General features: G+C 40.2%; 1 protein-coding gene across 4 annotated transcripts; it reads right to left on the bottom strand.

The window, feature by feature from the left end:
• Positions 1-9146: 9146 nt before the first annotated feature.
• gpatch2 (G patch domain containing 2) lies at positions 9147-19638 on the bottom strand. Of its 4 annotated transcripts, none has more exons than XM_086167236.1 (10): positions 19491-19638; positions 17371-17614; positions 16490-17040; positions 15789-15853; positions 15315-15512; positions 14531-14651; positions 13324-13363; positions 12896-12960; positions 12599-12687; positions 9147-11087 (listed from the first exon to the last, which is right to left on the bottom strand). In XM_086167236.1, exons 1-10 carry the CDS (start codon positions 19538-19540, stop codon positions 10918-10920), a joined length of 1593 nt encoding a protein of 530 aa, XP_086023362.1. In that variant the 5' UTR covers positions 19541-19638; the 3' UTR covers positions 9147-10917. The 4 variants fall into 4 exon arrangements, with proteins under 4 accessions (XP_086023362.1, XP_086023363.1, XP_086023361.1 ...); XM_086167237.1 differs by having other exon boundaries at positions 16493-17040; positions 19491-19634; XM_086167235.1 differs by having other exon boundaries at positions 15264-15512; positions 16493-17040; positions 19491-19634.
• Positions 19639-19861: the final 223 nt, after the last annotated feature.

Below are 19861 nucleotides of genomic sequence, written 5' to 3' on the forward strand. Positions count from 1 at the left end.
GACAATGGAGGGGTTTCTTTTATAGGCAAAAAATATTCTCTGGTGATACCAGACATTTTCTGTTTAAATGTATATGTATGAATACCTTTTATAGTGTTACTTGTCAAATCAAATCAGATATCATATCAGCATTGTGATTGTATCAAATCTTGACAACAAAGCAATGAGGAAAAAAAAAAAAAAAAAAAATTTAGTATCGTAATTGATCAATTATTTGTCATATGCTGTATATCTAACCAACACCAATTGTTTATTTTCATTATTTTCACCATCTCATCTCATCTCATCTCACTATTCATCTGGTTCTTGTACCTTGTTTATCCAGAACGGTGACATCACTTATCTCGTATTATTTTTAGTTATCTATTTTATTTTCAGCTTTTCATATATCTATTTCTTTCTTTTTTTTTTTTTTTACTGTATAGAGAAACTGAGATTCCTCAATTTCCCCCGGGATCACTTGAGAATATCTGATTTTGTTAAATTAAAATTATGTATCCAGTGTATAATGCGTTTTTGCTTTTTTTTGTGTTGTTTTTTTTAGAAAACGTTCGATAAACATTTCCATATTTAAAATTTTTTTGTCTTTGCATCTCAAACCATGACTTAAGAATCCAGTTAGCTCTGCTTTTTAACCATCTTTCTGTGAAAAACACATTTCCAGGTGTTAGCTTTGATAGTAAAGGTAGTATAAGAATCATCACTGTACTTTTTTAGAAACTTACTAATACTTCAGGCCTTGCTTTGAGTGCAGTCAAGCTAAAATATTAAAACACAAGCCATCGATATGGACATTTAAACACCATAGTTTTCAACTTCATCATTCCATGCATTTGAAGAGAAGCATATGGACAAATGCACAGCTAAGGTTTAAGTGACTTTGGTCTAATCAGCCATGGCAATGTGCCTAATGTGGTGCTTTCCCCTTTCACAGACAACACATATGCGTGCAACACAAGTAAGTAGTAAGAAGTGCTTGGCACACAAAAAAGGTCAGCCGGTGCGGCAGGACATGTTCAACTAGAAGTAGCTCAAAGTAATAAATATTTCTCAAAATGACTGTATGGGCTAAAAATGAATCCTATATATTATGGAGGTCTATTGTTTGCATTGGTTGTAATAAAGCGAGATTAAACATATATTGTCACCGGCTGTGTTTTCAAATGACAAAGAACTTTCCTCGCAGCAAAGTTTCGAATTCTACAAAAGAGGTTGTTGCTTTGTTTATACAGCCTTTATGTTGTGTTTACCGCTTTTCCAAAGGGGCGACTACTCCTGCTCTTAAATGGTGTTTTGAGGCATGGAAATGCCGCCCTCTGGGTAAGAAAAATCAAATAAAACAACCGGTTGTCACGAGCGTGACTAAGATTTCGCGGCCCCGGGTTTATCACTCAACGTCACACTACTACAGCTGTTTGGGTCATATAAAAAACATTTGCTCGACAGTTATCGTTTATTCACAACTCGAGCCACCGGCAACCCGGATTCATGCGTTTAGTAGAAGTTTAGAACCAAACACCCACGTATGTTCGAATTAATGTTTTCCCGACCTTCTAGTGTTGACCTTGGACGAGTCTCTCGAAAGCAAAGAAAGTCAGGGGTGACTTTCGAGAAAACGCGTCCTCAGGTCCACCCAGTCGTCTGTCGAGTGATGATTGGCCGGCGTTACTCCCTTTTTTTTGGGAGCTCGGCGGATAAATACTTTTGGAGCCGAAAAAAACACTTGTTTCATGTCAAAAAGCCCGGCAGGAAACTCATTCGACCGGACTCGATGGAACGGGAAGAACTCGAGATCTGGAAGCCTGAGAGGAAAAGCGTGGATCTAGATTTCCTTAGACAGACTTTTTGAAAATCATTGTTTTAAAATCATATTTCATCGAAAAGTATAAGCAGATATTTAGATTTGGTTTTTTTTTTTGCTTTCTCCACAGTGTGTGTTCGGAGCTGACCCCCCCCCTTCAACCAAATCCCCGCAGGAATGAAATCACCTGCATTAATCAGTTTCTTAGATAAAGGCCAGACAGCAGACGACATGAAGTGGGCTTTATCTCACTACACCGTGCATGAAACAGCTCCCGAACTGAAAGCGCACACCTCAAACGGGCTTGCCTCATGTACAGACACACTGCGTGCAAACAAAAATTTGGGCGCAAGCACATGCGAACACGAGGCTAAAAACTACCACGCAAAAAACCCGTCGAACGATAACGCGGCGAGGGGGGGGGGGGGGTTCTAATGCAAGATAATTTTTATCTTGACAATAAAACACACAGAGCCAGACACAGCGTGCTGCTATCTCATCAAATCTCCTAAAGTTAATGTATCGTATAAAAATTATCTACACACGGGGATTATCTTTCATAAACCATTTAGGAAACTAAATGTTGACGTAAAAGTGAAGTGGCCGTTATCTCTCGGTGGCTTTTAGTTTGGCTGCAGTCGTCTACGCGTTACTTCTAGGACAGGGTTGAAATTAAAATGGAAGATTTATCGTTTTATCAATGGAACTGATACCTGACAAAAGGTTTGATATTTTCCTTGGCATCGGCCCTCAACTCGAGTCAGGCCAGAGTGGCGTCTCGGAAAAAACATTGAACAAAAGAACCCTTCCGAAGAGATAATATTTGTGGAATTCACATTAATGCGTTCCGCTGTACAAAGTGTTTTCCAATCGGCGGGGCTTTTTCAAAAACTAGCTCCGTAAAGCGAGGGATGGCGCCAAAATGCGAACGCAAAATCACCTTACTTTTTCAAAAAAAGCTTAAAATACAAGCAACACTAAAGTATAGAATTAAACCGTGGAGCCCAATATAGAAGTAAAAGCTGTTCATTAGCATTTTGAAACAATTGTGTGTTTGAAATAGTTGCGACTGAGCGTTTTTGTCTGCATGTCGGTCGCTTTTCTCAAAGTTTATCACGCTCTGGAAAACAGAAGAAGCATTTGGAATTCGCTGTTCAATAGATTTCATATCCCTTTTGGTTCTTCTACTAACTTCACTTATACCTGTATTACTCGGTGGTAGGGATACATAAGTGACTTATTAAATAACAACTGACTTTTTGTATTTGTTGTGGGTAGAACAGGGCATTAGTTGTAATGCAGGAGTCAAGAGTATTTAGTGTTTATAATGAGTTAGTTATAGTATTTGACTCTGTACTGTATCATAGTTTTTAGATTTTGAAGGGGGTGTTTTTGTCCTCCATATGGTAGATGCGGAGTGTATTCAAGGGTTTATATGAGGGTTCGGCTCCTCACCTTCAATAACCATGTCTGTCCGTCACATGAGGCCGGGCTGCTGCGATTACACAGCTTAAAAGAGTCCAATTTTGGATTTAACCATTTGATCTATTTTTAACCTAAAATATTAATCACGGACATTTCAAGTAACTGATACCTCCAACTGAACGATTAATCATGTGTCAAGTGGTGAAAAATAAAGGTGATAAGAAGGCGGCTAGGCGCAAATAATCCCCTATGGGACGTGCAAAACCTTCAAATAAACACATAACGATGAAAAAAAACAAAAAAAAAACATGAACAAAACCGAATCTGGATGTGACGTGAGGTCTAAAAGCAGAGGGTGAAATCAAACACCCGTGACTGCAGTCGCCCGTCGGAGATAGTTCCACCGTGCCGGTTCTGAGCGGGACAACGTTCAATAGACGCTCCTTCGGGAGGCTGCTCGTAAGAAATTCCCAACCGCCGGCTATTGACCGCGCAAACCAGATGCATCCACTTCACGGCCAGTACCTCTATCCTCCATGAAGTCACAACCGCTGTGAACAGCTATTGGATCGGCGTCCAAAAACCGAAGAGTCACTCCGCGGCTTCAACCCCCCCACAACCCACACACACACACGCAAATTAGCATGGGTGTGTAGTGAAGTGTAATCTGTTTAGTTTATGCCGGAATCACAGTCATCCATCAATTACCGAGAGAGAGGTAGATACTAATGACTCGGCGTGCCTCCGTCATTGTCTGGCCGAAGCAACACAATCACACGCAGACACGCACAGACGTCGGGGAAAAAAAAAAAAAAAAAAGGGGGGGGTAAAGATGAAGAGATAAAGAGTGAGACCAAACTGGAGATATCTACCTTCGATATTTTCCAGGTTTAAAAATAGATGCATGGAGGGTAATAGATACACACGCCGATTGACTGACAGATGAGCAGCAGGAATTAGATCAGTTTCACCGCATTGATCCGAGATGCACTATGCAGGGATCAAAGGTCACGCGCGCACACACACACACACACACACACACACACACACACACACACACACACACGAGTACATGACGTGCGCCTTGCCAGAAATCTTAGAAAGCCTTCAGGGATTTGCCAGGCTTGGCTCTGCTGCCGTCCTCACCGGGTGAACGGTCCTCTACGGGGTTTTCATTTATCCGTGGATCTAGGTCGAGGTTCTACTCATGGGGGAGTCGGGGTGGGGGGTGGGGGGAATGCGAGGTCACAACACGGATGAGGGTTGTTCCGGCAGGTAGGGTTCTGTCACATCGGATTGATCTGATTTTGAGAAAAAAAAATCTAAACCAGCTGAGTAATTATGAGCCATGTGTTTTTCTGCACGCCTAACTTTTGCCTGGATCGCCCTCTCCTGGACAGATGTGGAAAGTCCCAGATTATCTTTAAGGGACTCCCAACTGAACACATGGCGGCCAACCTTTGAGTCCAGTAAATTTCAACCATTGTCACGCTGTCGCCTGGCAGGTGCGGGAATGTGGGAGATTATGTAACCAATCCTCTCCTAACTCTACTAACAACATAATATGGATTACCACGGGACAGCCCATCATTTTCTCAACAAGCATCACTGGATTAACTGGAGAGCTTCTGGTCTCCATGAGCCGGTGGCCTCAGATCGACCCCTCGGTTTCACGCTTTGGAAGTGTAAAAACAAAACTAGGATAATTTTTTGTTATTTGAACAATTCTCCTCTAGTCCTTTCTTAGATATAGATTTATATACGTACACTTTTTAGTTGTATTTACTGTCCACATCCATCAATATTATGTTTAAAAAATCCAACATATGTTTCGCTTTAAGTGTCACGCATAAAACAGCATGAGGTTGCATCAGCTGTCACACGTAGTTGCGAGCAGCATTATTTCAAAATAAATATTGGAAGGACGCTGTTAGCTGTCCAGAAGTTAAAGGCACGGTACGAGAAGTTCGTCTCTCATTAATCATCCGATCATCCCAGGGATTGATTCGGTGTCCCTGTTTTATAAAGCAGAATATTAAGTGGTTCGAACGCTCCATGGCTATAACAGCAACGCGCTGATCCGACAACTTACAGCCTTTTACGGCTTTTGCTTTTTAATACTTAAGCTCATTTTCAGGGGGATTTTCCCACAAATCCAAACCTTGCCAGGAATCCACCATTATTTCTTTGATGATTATCAAAGCTAATATTGTATAATTTCAGCAATTGCCAGAGATCCTTTGTGCATCCCAATTCTCATACGCTATGTACTGTCAATGTTTATTTTGAGGTATTTAAATCGGATACAACACCCAATCCACATGCGCTCGAGGATATTTATGGCGAAAAAGTATTCTCAGGGTACATTTGCAGGATCGGTTAATTTCAGAGGATAGTGTTTCAAAAGCGGATTGTTGGATACTAAACTTGGAGTTTCAAATGTCTTTTACAACCCATGAGTATTTGGGATGAATGAACGTGAAACAGTCACGACTTTCGGGATAAGCTTTTTGTTTTCTGTAGGCCTTGCTACATCATGAGGTGTTTTCAGTTGCAAAATTGTATTTATTTTTTTTATTTCAGGCCCAAAGGGGTGATTATTCTTTACTTTAAAAGGAGGAAAATCCCAAAACGCGTACGCCTTGGTTTTCTTCTTTTATACGACATTAATCATTCCATGGTGGGACCCAATCTATGATGCCAAAATTCTAGTATACACTGAAAAACCTATAAGCTGTTAAAAGAGGAAACACAATAATAATATACTTTTAAACGAATAGCAGTTCAAGTACTGCATTACTTTCAGCAATATAAAGTTAAGAATTGAAAAATAGCTTATTTCAGAAGTCACCATTTCTTTAAAAATAATTCCAATACTGCTGTAATTCAGTGCATTTATTCCATAGTTGTAAATAAACAATGTTTAGGCATTTAATTTAGAGTTTCCATGAATTAGCCCCTACCCGCCCTTGTTTATTTGACCCTATTCAGATGAAGGTTTTACATAGCAATTATGCTTTTATTATTATGTTATTAGATTATTCAATTTTTGTGTGAAAAGTCTTCTGTTACGGAAATCAAACAATATTGCGAACACTAATGCCGATTTGATGGTACAAGGTGAAATTGATGAAACGGCTCACACACACACACACATCTGGCTGATCCTCAGTTGAGGGGATGCGGGTGCGAGTCCAGCGCACTAAATCCCAGGAGTCAGCAACACACATCTGCTGCTGATGTCAGGAACAATTATACACATGTTCCTGCATTAAAAAAAAAAAAAAAAAAAACACCATCTCATTTTTATCTCCACAGGTCGCAAATTACTTTCCTGGATCGCGTTCTGCGTGTCTAAAATACGCAAATCAATGTTGGCAATATACATGTGCGCGTGAGCTAACCGGTCAAATGAAATGGGGGGAAAAAAAAAAAAAAAACCTCTCCACTCCTTCATCCAGCCGCCCTCTCCAAACGGTTTTAACACATTCTGTCAGAGGCTCCACAGGTGAGCTGCTCTCATATCATGACCGTCTCACACCTCAGAGCTGATGCCGATACACTCAGTTGTCAACCTCCCTCCCTCACGTCTAATCCCCCCCCCATCATCACCCTTGTCCTTCCTCATCTGATCATGCACAATCACCCAGGGAGGTGGGTGGGGGGGGGCGGTGATGCTGGGATTTCCTGAGCTTCGGGGCAGGATCTCACAGCATCCCTCCATCCTCTACCTCCCTTCCCTCCCTCCACCTCTCCCTCTCTCTCTCTCTCTTTCTCTCTCCAGGCTCCTGTCCTGATCCTCTTGCAGTAACCTTCTGGTCCCACCTCAGCCAGTTCTCCTGCTTTCAGCACAGTCTGCTGATTTCTGGCCACGCCAAGGTACACCAGTCAAAATGTAATTTTCTGCTAGATTACACATGATAATGACTTGCTTTGGAGGGTCGCCACGAATGGCTCCCAATAATAGATGCATAACTATCGATCTTTCAACAGAAGCGCAGAGAAAGGAGAGAGACAAACACGCCGGGAGATATTTAATGTTGTGTTTACGGACATTTTTACTGGATACTGCACACACACGCAAAAAAAAAACAAAAAACAACAACACAAAGACGGTGTGGATGCTGCAGACAACTGATGACCCGCTTACAAAGTCCTGCATAGGCTTTAAAATAAGTATCTCAAGAAGCATGTGTGAATAAATGAGTTCACCTGGGAGCATCACCTGGTCAGACACACACAAATACACCCCCACAAGCAGTCAAACATCACGAACAAGGGGAGAAGGGAAACAACCTCTGTCTTTTTTGCTGCAATTAAAAAGACGCCTGCTTCCTTTCTGCTTCGCTCAGTACTTACTGTCAGTTTCATCCACCGGCTGGCTGCTCCTCAGCTCTACAGCTGCAGTCAGTCAGTCAGTCAGTCTCAAGGACAAACGCTCCAGCTCTCCTCGCCTCTGGGCTCTGTAGCTCAGTAATGCAGCAGCACACACACACACACACACACACACACACACACACACACACACACACACACACACACACACACACAACCAGACAAGTACACTTCCTCTCTCGCCCCGTTCTCCCCTCTTCATCCTCTCACTGTGATCTAGAGTTTTGACTACCTACCTGCCTAGTGTGCTTGCAGGGAAGTCCTGAGTGTGTGTCAGACAGAAAGTGTGTCTAAAGAGAAGGGGTGGTGGTGGTGGCTAAAGGGGGAGGGAGGTGGTGGGGGACAAAGGCAACGCTCGCTTTTATGCAGAGGGAGAGAGGAAGAAGGGAGTAGAGGACACACAGCGCTCCTGTATTCCCATAGATACAGAGGAGGGATTTCTATTGCAGCCATGCAAAGATGTGGGGGGGGGATAGAGCGAGAGAGGAAGAGAGAGAAAGAGAGAGAGAGATTCATATTTCAGTGATGTTGACTCAGCATGTGAATGTAATGCATGCACTGATGAAGTTGTTTCACATTTAGAGGGCATGTTCACATGAGCAGGTGTGGATATTAAAGGTTTGTGATGTGAATTTATGCATGTTTTTTTTCATGGGGGGAAAAAAAAAAAAAAAAAAAAAAAGGAGAAAAAGAGGCTAATGCGGCGTCACAGCCCGAGAACAGCGGGCACAGAAACAAAAGTGTTTTCAAACAAGAGGCAAAACTTCCTGTCAGCACCTTCTGCATGGTTATACACTTTTCTATACTCTGGACACCCGTCTCATTTGATTCTTTTAAGTAAAACTCATGTAGACGATAAACTATTTTTGTGACCCAAACCAAGTTAGTCTTATATATCTTTGACTGCTTTGAAATATATTAATGTTTTTTCTTTATTACACTTTTCTGTGTTTACTCCTTATATGTTGTGGTTTATCCTTCTCTACTATTCTATACCTGTCAGTTTTGAAAGGAAATTTCAATGTACAATATTCAATTTTACTATTTACTTTTTCCTCCTGCATTTTAACTTAATTTCATGTATTGTTGTATGCATCGAAAAAGTGTATTTTAATCACAGTGGAAAACTAAATGAATATTTGCAGGAAAATTTCAGGTCATGAATAGAATTTGCATGAAAAGTGTGAAAACGATTCTTTCAAAACAAAAGAAAAAAAATCAAAAGTATATTTACCAGCTTGTGCTGCAGATTCAACATTACAAACCAAGAGTGGGCTTGAAGTCAGCAGTATATCGGAATTTTGCACTTCGCAGACGGCACGCCCTGGCAGGGACAACCTTCAATCCTTGAAGCTCCAGTGGTTGTTTGACAGAGGGAAAGATCTTTGTGAAAACAAGTGTTTGACTTAAAATAAAAACTGATATATCGAAGTCTAACACAGCAGAAATACAAAAACTGTTTAAATCCTCAGTTCGGCATCACAGAACTCTGGCAGTTTAAGTGAACTGCACTTAACCCAGACTGTTTAAAGGTTGGAGGGAATTTTATTTTTCTCTCTAAACAGTATGTGTTGATGCATTCCAGTTTCTCAGCATTTCAAAGCAAATTAAAATGGAAACCCATGTTTACTTTCTTATACTGCTTTGTCCGCGACTGATTTACAATGACAACAGGATCAAGTTCAGCTGAGCAAGACTTTGGATTATTTAATATTTCATCTGTGAGACAGGTTACTTTGACAGTTTACTGTCAAAGTAACCTGTATAAATCTCTTAACCATTTGAGACACTTTCACATTGCAGCTGCAGTTAAATGTTGTTAGGTGAAGCTTTTATGTGCAAGGGAAAAAAAAACGGGAATTAAAATTAGGTGCTGGATAAGCTGTGGTTAAAACAATCACTTGGGCATTGAAATTAAATATTGTGCCTGGCCTCAAACACAAAAGTAAAAAAGAAAAAAACAAAACAAAAAACAAACAGATAAACCTTAATACCTCTTTGCACATCTGCTGTTCATTTTGCTGGACCCTCTATTGCTCTTTACTTCAGTTTAAACGCATTTTATGGGAAACCTTTTGATAGGAGACATCTACAATGGCAATCAAGTAGCCTGAATTAAACAACACAGATTCCGTGAAAGGAATAGCTATGGCCCGGTGACTAGATCACAAAAAGCAAGGCAGTTTCTTCTCTTTTCAACATATCTCAGTGCACATCCATACAGGTGTGTCAGATAAGTCTAAAGATCTGTTTCCCATGTTGAGCCTCTTCGTGTGTTGTAACAGCAGATCACTTCATATGACTTTTCATTTTTGTTTCTAATTCAGCAGTTTCTGATGTGCATGACAATAAAAGTCCTTAGAATCAGACCATCAGGTAGACTGCAACATACATGATATCAGGGTTAAAAAAAAAAAATTCAAAACATAACCAAAATAATGCATTTAAACAGTCATCAATCAGTTTGCAGGACTTTATCACATGTGCCAAAATGTCTTTTTTTCTTCTTCTTAACATCAGCAGAAATCTGCCTGAGTCACAGTTACACATGCACACCCAAATTTACCAAATCAAATTATTATAAATTGTCACTCAGTTTCATCCTTTTGTTTTTGAAAACACAAAGAAAAACATTCTGCGATGTCAATGATACCATGACTTCCGTTAGCAATAAAAATGGATGGGAAATTCACCTTCCATACAGTGTAGCTTAGCTTCATTACATTAAAATGAATCTGCCATGACCTCCAGGTATGGTCGTCGCAAACACTCAAAACTCCTGTGCAATATCAGAGAAAGCCATTTGTCACTGTCTCTCTAACCGGTCATGGTAAACAAACAGAAATGTCACCGTTGGCTCTTGGTGTGTGATCAACATTACCCAAGCTCTTGGGCCTGTATTGCTGGCGTCTGAGGTAAAAAGGATGAGGCAGCATGCCAGCTTGATTCACTAACAATGAGGCATAAATATCATTAACTTTCTCCAACATGGAGTTTTTAAAGAGGACATTATTTCCGTCTTCTCCTCGACACTCTCGCTTCTGTCTTCCCTTTCTGTCTCTCTCCTTGTTTGTGCAAGCAGTCTGTTTCGATGTCCAAAGCTCACAGCTGTTTCCCCAATATGGGAAAGTTCCTACGTCCTTATCCCAGGCTTCTCTTCATATGACTCTCATGCCTGGATTATTCTGGAGCTCTTTATCCCGTTTTCTTTCGTCCAAACATATACTATACTCCGTCCTGTCCTTGAGACTTCTGATCCGAGACAACTCCTGGTCCACGACCCAGATGCTGTGTGTTCAGTTGAAACCCAGGCCTGTTCCCTTTGGTCTCTGTGAGGCCCGGATGGGCTCCGTGATGCCCCTTCCCTCCGGACCCAGACCCATCCCCGGGCTCCATCCCATGCTCTGCAGCATGCGACTCCCCATGTTGCTGTCAGGGATGGGAGGTGCATTTTCCCCAACCACTCCTGGTAAAAATAAACAAAGAAAAAGGTCAAAGGTTAGTAAACAGGGAGATTTGAGAAAAAAGTATGCTACAGACCTTTATCACACATTACTTATTTATTCATCTTAAATCTCAATATTTAATGACAATTTAAACCTCATTCTCGTTTAAACATATGTACAACTGGGTATGCGAAAATAGGTGGCATAAAATGATCTAAAAGTGTCACATAAATAATAATATAATTTTCTGCAGTTATTCGTAAGACAAATTCAGCTCAAAAGAACTGCAGAAAAGCAGCTTTTTAAGGTGAGTTTTGAGGCACAAAGATTAGCGGTGCCTAAAAGAGATTAGCTGTTGGTAAGGCATTCAACCCTGAACATTATCAAGGAAAGGTGGATCATAAACATGCTAATGTTGTCAAAAAAAAACTATATTTATAGTTTATGCAATCGATTTAGTACAACCCATCAAAGTAATGTATTAAAAACTTTTAATGCTCAGTAGGTTCAAAAAAAACAAATAACCATCAGTCACAAATAGGAGCACAGGAGGCTCTTCTCCAGCAACCTGCTAACTAATGCAATAATATAATTGACTCATCCACATTGCACGTCATGTTGCAAATGCACCAATGGAACGCAAGGACAACTTGGTTAATTGATCATCTTTTCTTCTTTCTTTTCCAGGAAGTTTATGGTTCACTCAAAAAGCAACCTACCCCCATTTGACCCATGCTTTATTTAAATGCAGCTCGGAGTTAAGCTGCCCTCTAATTTACAGGCGTGGCGACTGAGCCCTGCGCAGGTTCAAGCCAAACCATTTACGAGAATCATTTGGTTGCAGCTCATCAACATGCTGCTGTAAGGTTGACCACTGGTTTTCTTAACTTCTGGATTTCTTAACTTCTGGAGAACAAACTTAGGATGTACGACGGTTTCCCCTTGAAAACAAAATGACCTTTAACACATCTGACATGTATCCGATAACACTGAAAGACCAATAAGGTCTGGGAGACTTGAAACCCACTGACACTGGGATTCTTTTCCAGATCACCAATTTATTTTTCATGTTTTAGAGCTGCGGCGAGAAAAGAAACTGAATAATGTTCGGTTACTATCCATTGTCCAAAAGCAGCGACCGGCCCAGAGGTAAGGAGAGCCTGGGTGGGGGTTAAATGCTAAAAAAGAATCCAGACTTTCCACTTTGACAGCACAACTATCGTGTGATTCTTGCCCAACAGAGCTTTATCAGTGTTAATAAAGGGGACTGAGATTTTTTTTTTTGAAGGATGAGGTGGACCACCATCTATGCGAACAACCCCATTTTTTAATGAGAAGTGACACTCTCATTCACTTTACTGTGAGTTTACATCGAGGGGAGACAGAAGGTGACGAAGAATGGAGGCTAGAGGTCATACTGAGCTCAACCTGGGGGGACAAGTGTGAAAAACTTGAGCCAAAATACTAAAAGAGGCAGTTGGTAATAAATGCCAGATGGTGTGTGAGGTGTATCTAGGTGTGCATCCAATACCTGAGGGACCAGTCAAGCCAAGGGGGGCTGCTTTTCGCCTCCGCTTGACATCCCCCATACATAGAGAGCCGAGATGCCCGCTGGTCTGTCTGTAGAGCCAGACAGGCGAGAATAAAAATATGGCAGCATTAGTTTAGCATACAAAAACCCCTATTTGAGTGTCTTTGTTCATTTGAAAAAAACATGCATTCAATACAGAAATACTAGAGACAAAGGGAACTTTTGTCAAAGTAACTATACTAGTGGTAAAATAATAATTGATTGCTAAACCTCAGTATTGTTTACTGCTTTCCTCACCTGTTGGCTGTTTTGACTGAACAGCTTCTCCGATGACCTCTGTCTGTTCGCGTGTCCCAGTGAAGCTTAAGAACAGAGAGAATTGGAATCAGAAAAACCATCCCTGAGGGGCAATTGGAGGGGGACATGGGGTAGCAGCATCAAAATTGTGAACATCAAGAATAAAAAAAGATAAATAAATATATGTGTGTGTGTGTGTGTGTGTGTGTATATATATACATATATATATATATATATATATACATACAAGTGTATACACACACACACACACACACACACACACACACACACACACACACACACACACACACACACACACACACACACACACACACACACACACAGAAAATTAGCGAGACAAGATACCATAAAACATCATGTCTGTCCTTTAAATTGGAATTAAATTAAGGAAAAAGAATGTGTCTCACCTGTGTGTGTTCTCTTCTTGAGCCTGAGCTGAACCACGGCCTGTCAGATATAAACATTTTGCTATTGAGCAAACACATAACAACCAAGGCACTTTTAAAAATAAGGATTAGAATTCACTAAGCGTGCACTGTTGCACACGACAATCCCAATTGTGCTCGAATTTTGCATGAACATGAACTGAAATCACACCTTGAAATAGTTTAATCTCCAACCCCAGTTATCCAATGAATAGATCACCCACTTTTACCTTACTATTAGTCTAGGCAGGATTTGTTATTCCGCGAGAACAGCCATTCCACTCTTTTCTATGAAAATGGCTTTTGAAAAAAATGTGTGTAAATAAAACTTGCCTAAATAGAGTTATAATAAAAAAATGAAGCCTGTCAAAGGGCAGACGTACTGCTGTCACTCAAAACATGGCATCAGGCAATACATTCAAAAATAAAGATGTCTAGACTAAAAAAAGAACATGGGGGCAGTAGACAAGCGTTCCTGTCTACAAGCAATCTGTGATACAACAGAAGCTGCTAGGTGAAAACACAGAAGGTAACAAATCAATTTAAACACAATCAAATGTGAACTCATAAAATAAGTGACAAGGAAGGCCAATCACACTTGAATAAATCCAAACCTAAAGCTCTTAACAGGAAGGGATCATATAGGCAATTTCACTAGACAGACAATAACCTGCCTCTCATGTCCATTCTCATCCTAAAACTTTTTTTTTTCTTTACATTAATTCACAATTATAATATATATATATATATGTATATATATATATATATATATATATATATATATATATATATATAAAGTGCCAATACGGTGATTAAATAGCAGTAGATAAAATCTAATTGTAAAAAAAAATACAAGGAATTTTGTTTTGAACTGACATTTTTGTGGAAGAAATTACTTCTAGCTTCTCTGAGCATTCTGCATTTTGATATTTTTAATTAATCAGTCAGCAGAAACTCAAATAGAAGGAATGATGTGTGTTAAAAATGCAATCAGTCATTGTACAATTAATTTCAAACTCATTAAAACAAACTGAACTGGAGACATTTTTCTCTATTAGTCTTATGCCTGAAAAAAGGCATTGGAAAGTAATTAAAACTGAAAGGATTCATTTCAGCAATCTTATTAATTTTATATTTAATTGAATCCTTCTCTTAAGAAAATGTGCATGCAATTTGAAGAAGAACTCACTCATGGGGGTCTTGGGTTTGTCTGCCCAGCAGGTCGTTGAAGCCCTGACTGGTGCTACCCTGCAGTCCAGAATTGCAGGGCTTCTGGTTTCCATGGAGACGATTCAACCTGGCATGGAATCCTGGCAAAAACATACAGAGAGCTATTAGCAAACAAAAAATAGAAAGAAGTTGAAAATACAGCATAGTCTAATAATTTTCACATTTAACCATGGTAAGCACTTCACTGTGGATGAAGAGCAACTACCTTTTTTTTGGCATGTCTTAATACCGCCAAAAATATTTTGCTCCTATCTGTTGAGCATTTTCTAGCTCTTTGCCTGCAAATACATCATAATTTCTTAACCACTTTAAGTTCATTTCTTTCAGATCTTGATATTGCGTGCTGAATATCAGTTATTTCATGCTAATTTGAATGTTCATTTGGAGTTAAAGATTTATGAGGAGATTTCTTTAATTACTTTCATTTACAACAGGTGCATTCATTCATCCATGGAGAATGTTTTTAGCAAGAAAAAAAAACATGTTCCGTACCTCTGAATATTAAAAAAATTCCAAACACAAGATAACAGGGGGATCATTTTCGGCAGATGAAGATTTACGAACAGCAGTATGTGTACTGCACCACAACAACCATGATAAACTATTTGAGTTATGCTGTTTTGACCAATTTCTGCCAATATTTACTCAAGAAAGTATCTATAGCCTTCATGCTGAATGTTTACTTTATTTACCTGTGTGAGCTGTTTGCCTTCTACTGGTCGCTAGTAAAACTGCAAGCTCACCTCGCCGTGTCCCGGGGCTCATGAGGGGGAAGGATCCAGTGAGGATGCTGTTAAAGACAGGGTCAGTTAGGTCCAGCTCCTCTGACCCTGTCTCCCGCTCCCACCATGGCACAACTCCTGCCACACCACATGCACCCCCAGGACCTGAGCTCGAGCCTGGCTCACCATCACAGAACCAGTCGCTCTGCTCGTCATCCCCTGGAAAGGAGATCATAACTGCTTTCAACATTGAGACACTATGGAGGGAGTGGTTTAAGAGTTTAGAGTGAGCAGAACTAGGGACAAGGCTATACAGAAACTTTAATAACTTACTGCTTACAATGAGCAGTATGAATTTTGACTTTGATGCTCAAATTATGAAACAATAAAGATAAAGGCATTCTGAAAAAAAAATAATGACATACTGGCACAATGGAAAAAAAACAAAACTAAAAACCCCTATTTGATCAACGTTTGACAGTTCTGATGAACTACCTTGCCTGCCTTCATCATTGGTGTAAAGACCTCCATCACTGCTGTTACTCACACTGCTGGTTTCACTAAAAAACAGACAAACAGATAATTTAATGGTGAAAAAATTACATTTCATACAAACATTGATGAAGGAGTTACAAGAAAAGGTACTAATTTTCGTGTCTTATTTACTGCAATGAATGTGATCCAAAATTGCACATATGGCATCATAATAGATTTAATGAACATAATTTTGATTGATTTCTAGTTAAAAAAAAAAGATGAATAATTGCAACAAAGTGGATATTGCTGTTCATCCAAATACAGTTTATCATTTGAACTTCAGAGATAATATTCTGAACATCGTTCTGGGGCATATTTTGGATGCAAAGTAACATTGTTTCTAAACTGACATTTGCTGCAATGCCTCTCTAACTGACATAACTGGTAAACATATGTTGCTTGTTTAATTTTCAAAAAAGGTTATCATATTTGACAAAATCATCCAGTTTCATCAATGGTTAAACTAATGACAACAAAATGCACAAAAAGTCAAATTAGGTTCCCATGAAGTCCTGCAATAATATTTTTAATGATAATATTTCTGACTGAAAGGCAGACTAAAAAAAATGACTATAAAATGTAAACTTCTGGGATGTGCGGCTGTTGATCTGCAAGCATATAGAGAAGGACATTGAAAAACAAAAAACCAAAACACTAACCACCTGTCACTCATGTCTTCATCTGAGCCCTTCTGCTCTTCCAATTCCATCTTGTCTTTGGATCCCTCTGTTGGAGAGGAGATAGGGTCCTCAATCTCAACCACCACGCCTTCATCTGCAGCCTCAACTCCTAGCCTGTTGGTGGCTAGTTTCCTTTTCTTTATCCTGCTCTTCCCTCCTGGTGGCCCAGCCAGGTTGCTTCCGCAAAGTTCCATGGAGACCCTGCAATCACTTGAGCCCAATCTGTGGGATCTGCTACCTGCGCGAGCTTTCGGGACAGGTGGAGGCCCTAATATTGTCGAGGATGGTGGCTCTGACTCCACAGGAGGGTCTACAGCCATACGTTTGACCTTACGCCGACGTCGGAGGCTGCGTGTTCCCTCTGCTGAGCCCAGGACTGCTAGGTCATCAGGCCAAAGTGGCCGTTTGCCTCTGCCAATGTCAGCAATTAGGGGGGTACGGCGCTTGGGGCCAAGTTGTTCATCTGAGTCGCTGTTGTCGCGGGCATGGCTGTTGGCAGCCGACACACCTCCTGTACTGGCGCGGTAGTCCTGCAACAAATGTCAATGTGGTGAATGTTGTACTGTGACACTGATGCTAATGTCACTAGCTTAAGTTGAAAGGCCAGATCACATCCATTAAACTTCTACCCAAACCCAATGACATTTGAACCATTAAGAAATAGGAACAAACTCAGAGGGAATAAGGTGGTAAGAAAGCCGAAGTGAGATGACAACAAAATAATTTAAGAGCAATATTACTTAAATGACTATTTATTATCATACTTTGTCTTATCAACAACAAGGATACTTAGAAACTCTGAGGGACTGAAGTGCTTTACTTGAAAATGAGAAGTTCTACAGCATAACCAGGAATTTCACCTTGTGTTCTTCCACACTGGACTCCGATCCCTCACTGAGGTGGCCAGTCTCCCATGGAGGGTGTGGGTTGTCAGAACGTCGCTTCCTGCCCCTCCGCTTACGAGCCTGTCTTTTCAGCAGGCAGCCCACAGCCAGTGCATGGTCTCCCCCATCACCAAAGCCACCACGCGCTGCTTGTTCGGAGCTCTCCTCCAGCGCTGACACCAGGTCATGGACCAGCTCGTCCATTGTCCGGCGAAAGTGCCTGTGTAATGGTGGAAAGTATTATTAGATGTTTGATTATGTAACAGCAAAAAAGGTGGTTGTGGTTTATTGTCGAGCAGCCGGATAAATTTCCATTTCTTGCTATGTATCTAATGAACATAGGATAAAAGGGATATTCAGTTTTGTTCAAAATCTCAATGCACACTATTCTCTCTGTGCTTCCCTCTAATTGTGTGAATTGAATTAAAGCAAACCATTAAATATTTCTATATCTATCTATCTTTAAACTGAGAATGGTTACTCACCATTCCTAGTGAAAATAAAATACCATAGAAAATGAATGTACTACAAGATAATTAAGTGACTATCTTTCTAAGGTGTACATTAGTGTGTACACACACGCACACACATGCCTGCCAACGAATCAAATAGTTCTTTTAGCTTTAGGTAAGAGAGACACAGAATATAAAACAGCAAAAAATCCTATGATAATCAGGAGCACCATATGCTAAAACAGCTTGCAACTGTAGTCCCTGGTTTCAAAATAACCTCTTTCTTTCTCATGATTATAGGACCGCCCTTTCCAAACTTAACAATGCATAATTTTTATAACCATGGGAATCATTTCAAGCAGAAACTTCCTGACAAATCTCTGGAGAACTAAACATTGCTTTTAGTCAAAGTCACCTTCCCCTCTGTCAAGTGACAGCAAAGGGGGACTGTTTCCCCTGCTTCCAAACAAGGGTAGGAGCAGAATTTCACAGCAATTCAAGGACTGTGCTTGGATAAAAACAAAAAAACAAACCTAGCCTTACATGCCACCAATGGCATGCCTAAAATTGCAAGGAGTACTCTAATCCGATCCTACAATGCTACTTCTGTTCATGACATCAGCACATTAAGCAATATTTGGTGATTAATTATGTTTTTCGTGCAAGTTCAAGGGGAGATTAAATATCTTAATCTTAAAACAAGGGTAGAGCTAAAAACACAGGAGGAGCATATGCTCTGGTGGTAAGTACTGAGTGATAATACATGCTTATACACATGCAAGCACTAGTTAGACTAACTTTGTTTGAATTGGACACAGGGGTACAGAAAGTTGTCATAGACATTTAAATTAATAAAAGGCTGTATGTGAATCATCAATGAAGTGTGATGTTTGATGGTCTTGAAGCTCCGTCATTCCCATTGTGAAATGTGTTGAATCAGTATGATCTAATCAAATGCAACTCGTTAGTGTGCCACATCTGTACTTTGTACAGACGAGTCTTTTGCTCACACAGTACCTGTAAGTAATAGTGGATAATTATGTGTACACTGATACAAAGATTGAATAGGTTGGTTGAAAATATGCAGGTAAACTTCACAAGTGAGGAGCCCAGTTAACTGTGGCAGTTATAATACGTATAATCACGTAAAATCATTCGGCGTTGACATTAAATTAAATAGAATGTTAAAATAAGAAAAAATACTGAATCTTTTTCGCTATTCCTTGGGGAACATTAAGGAAAAACCCTCCTGCGTTCAATGCACATTACTTACGTTCTGGTCTTCAAGATGTGTGATTTTAAATCGCGGATTGTCACTAGCAAACTTTAGTTGTTATTAGCTGCACAAGCTAACATCATCGTGTAACTAGCTTGGACCACCAGGAACTTAACAAATGGCCAAGTCTCAAATTGAAGCACCTGCCTCGAAAGAAGCAAGTACGACTGTCCGCATCGTTAAATATTTCCAGCGTAACTAAAACAAACAAAACGCGCAAACAGATTTTAAATACAGTCGTGGTGATTCAGATTAGCTTTGCTGTTAGCTAGTTAGCATCGCTAGCCTTAGCTCTCAAGCCGGCTGATTCACGGGGAGTAATTGAATGTGAACAATGTTACGTCTGGGTGATTTCAAAGACCACCTACCAGCCGGTTCCCGCTTTGCCGAAGGATTTTCGATTAGCTGCACGGAACATTAAAGCCTCCAAATGCCAGATACCTTTAGCCAGAAACAACGGACACACATTTACACAACACAGACATCATTCTGACACAAAAGCTGAGTGCGACAAGAGGAGGACACAAGAGCAGTCAGAGGTGTGATGCGTTCAATGGCAATGGGATATTTCACTACTTTCAGAATAATCTAACTTTTTTTTCTAATACTTGGATGTTGGCATTGGCCAAATTACACTAATGGTATTTTTCAGCTTTTCATGTAAGTTCTGCTCTGTTGTAGAAAACTTTTTTTCTTCTGGGTAACAGAACGTTTTCATCAAAATTCCAGTCAATTTGGA

Source organism: Fistularia commersonii, chromosome 20 (assembly GCF_037954325.1).
Source record: "Fistularia commersonii isolate RoL2024-O1a breed Wild chromosome 20, RoL_Fcom_v1.0, whole genome shotgun sequence".
NCBI lineage: Eukaryota > Metazoa > Chordata > Actinopteri > Syngnathiformes > Fistulariidae > Fistularia > Fistularia commersonii.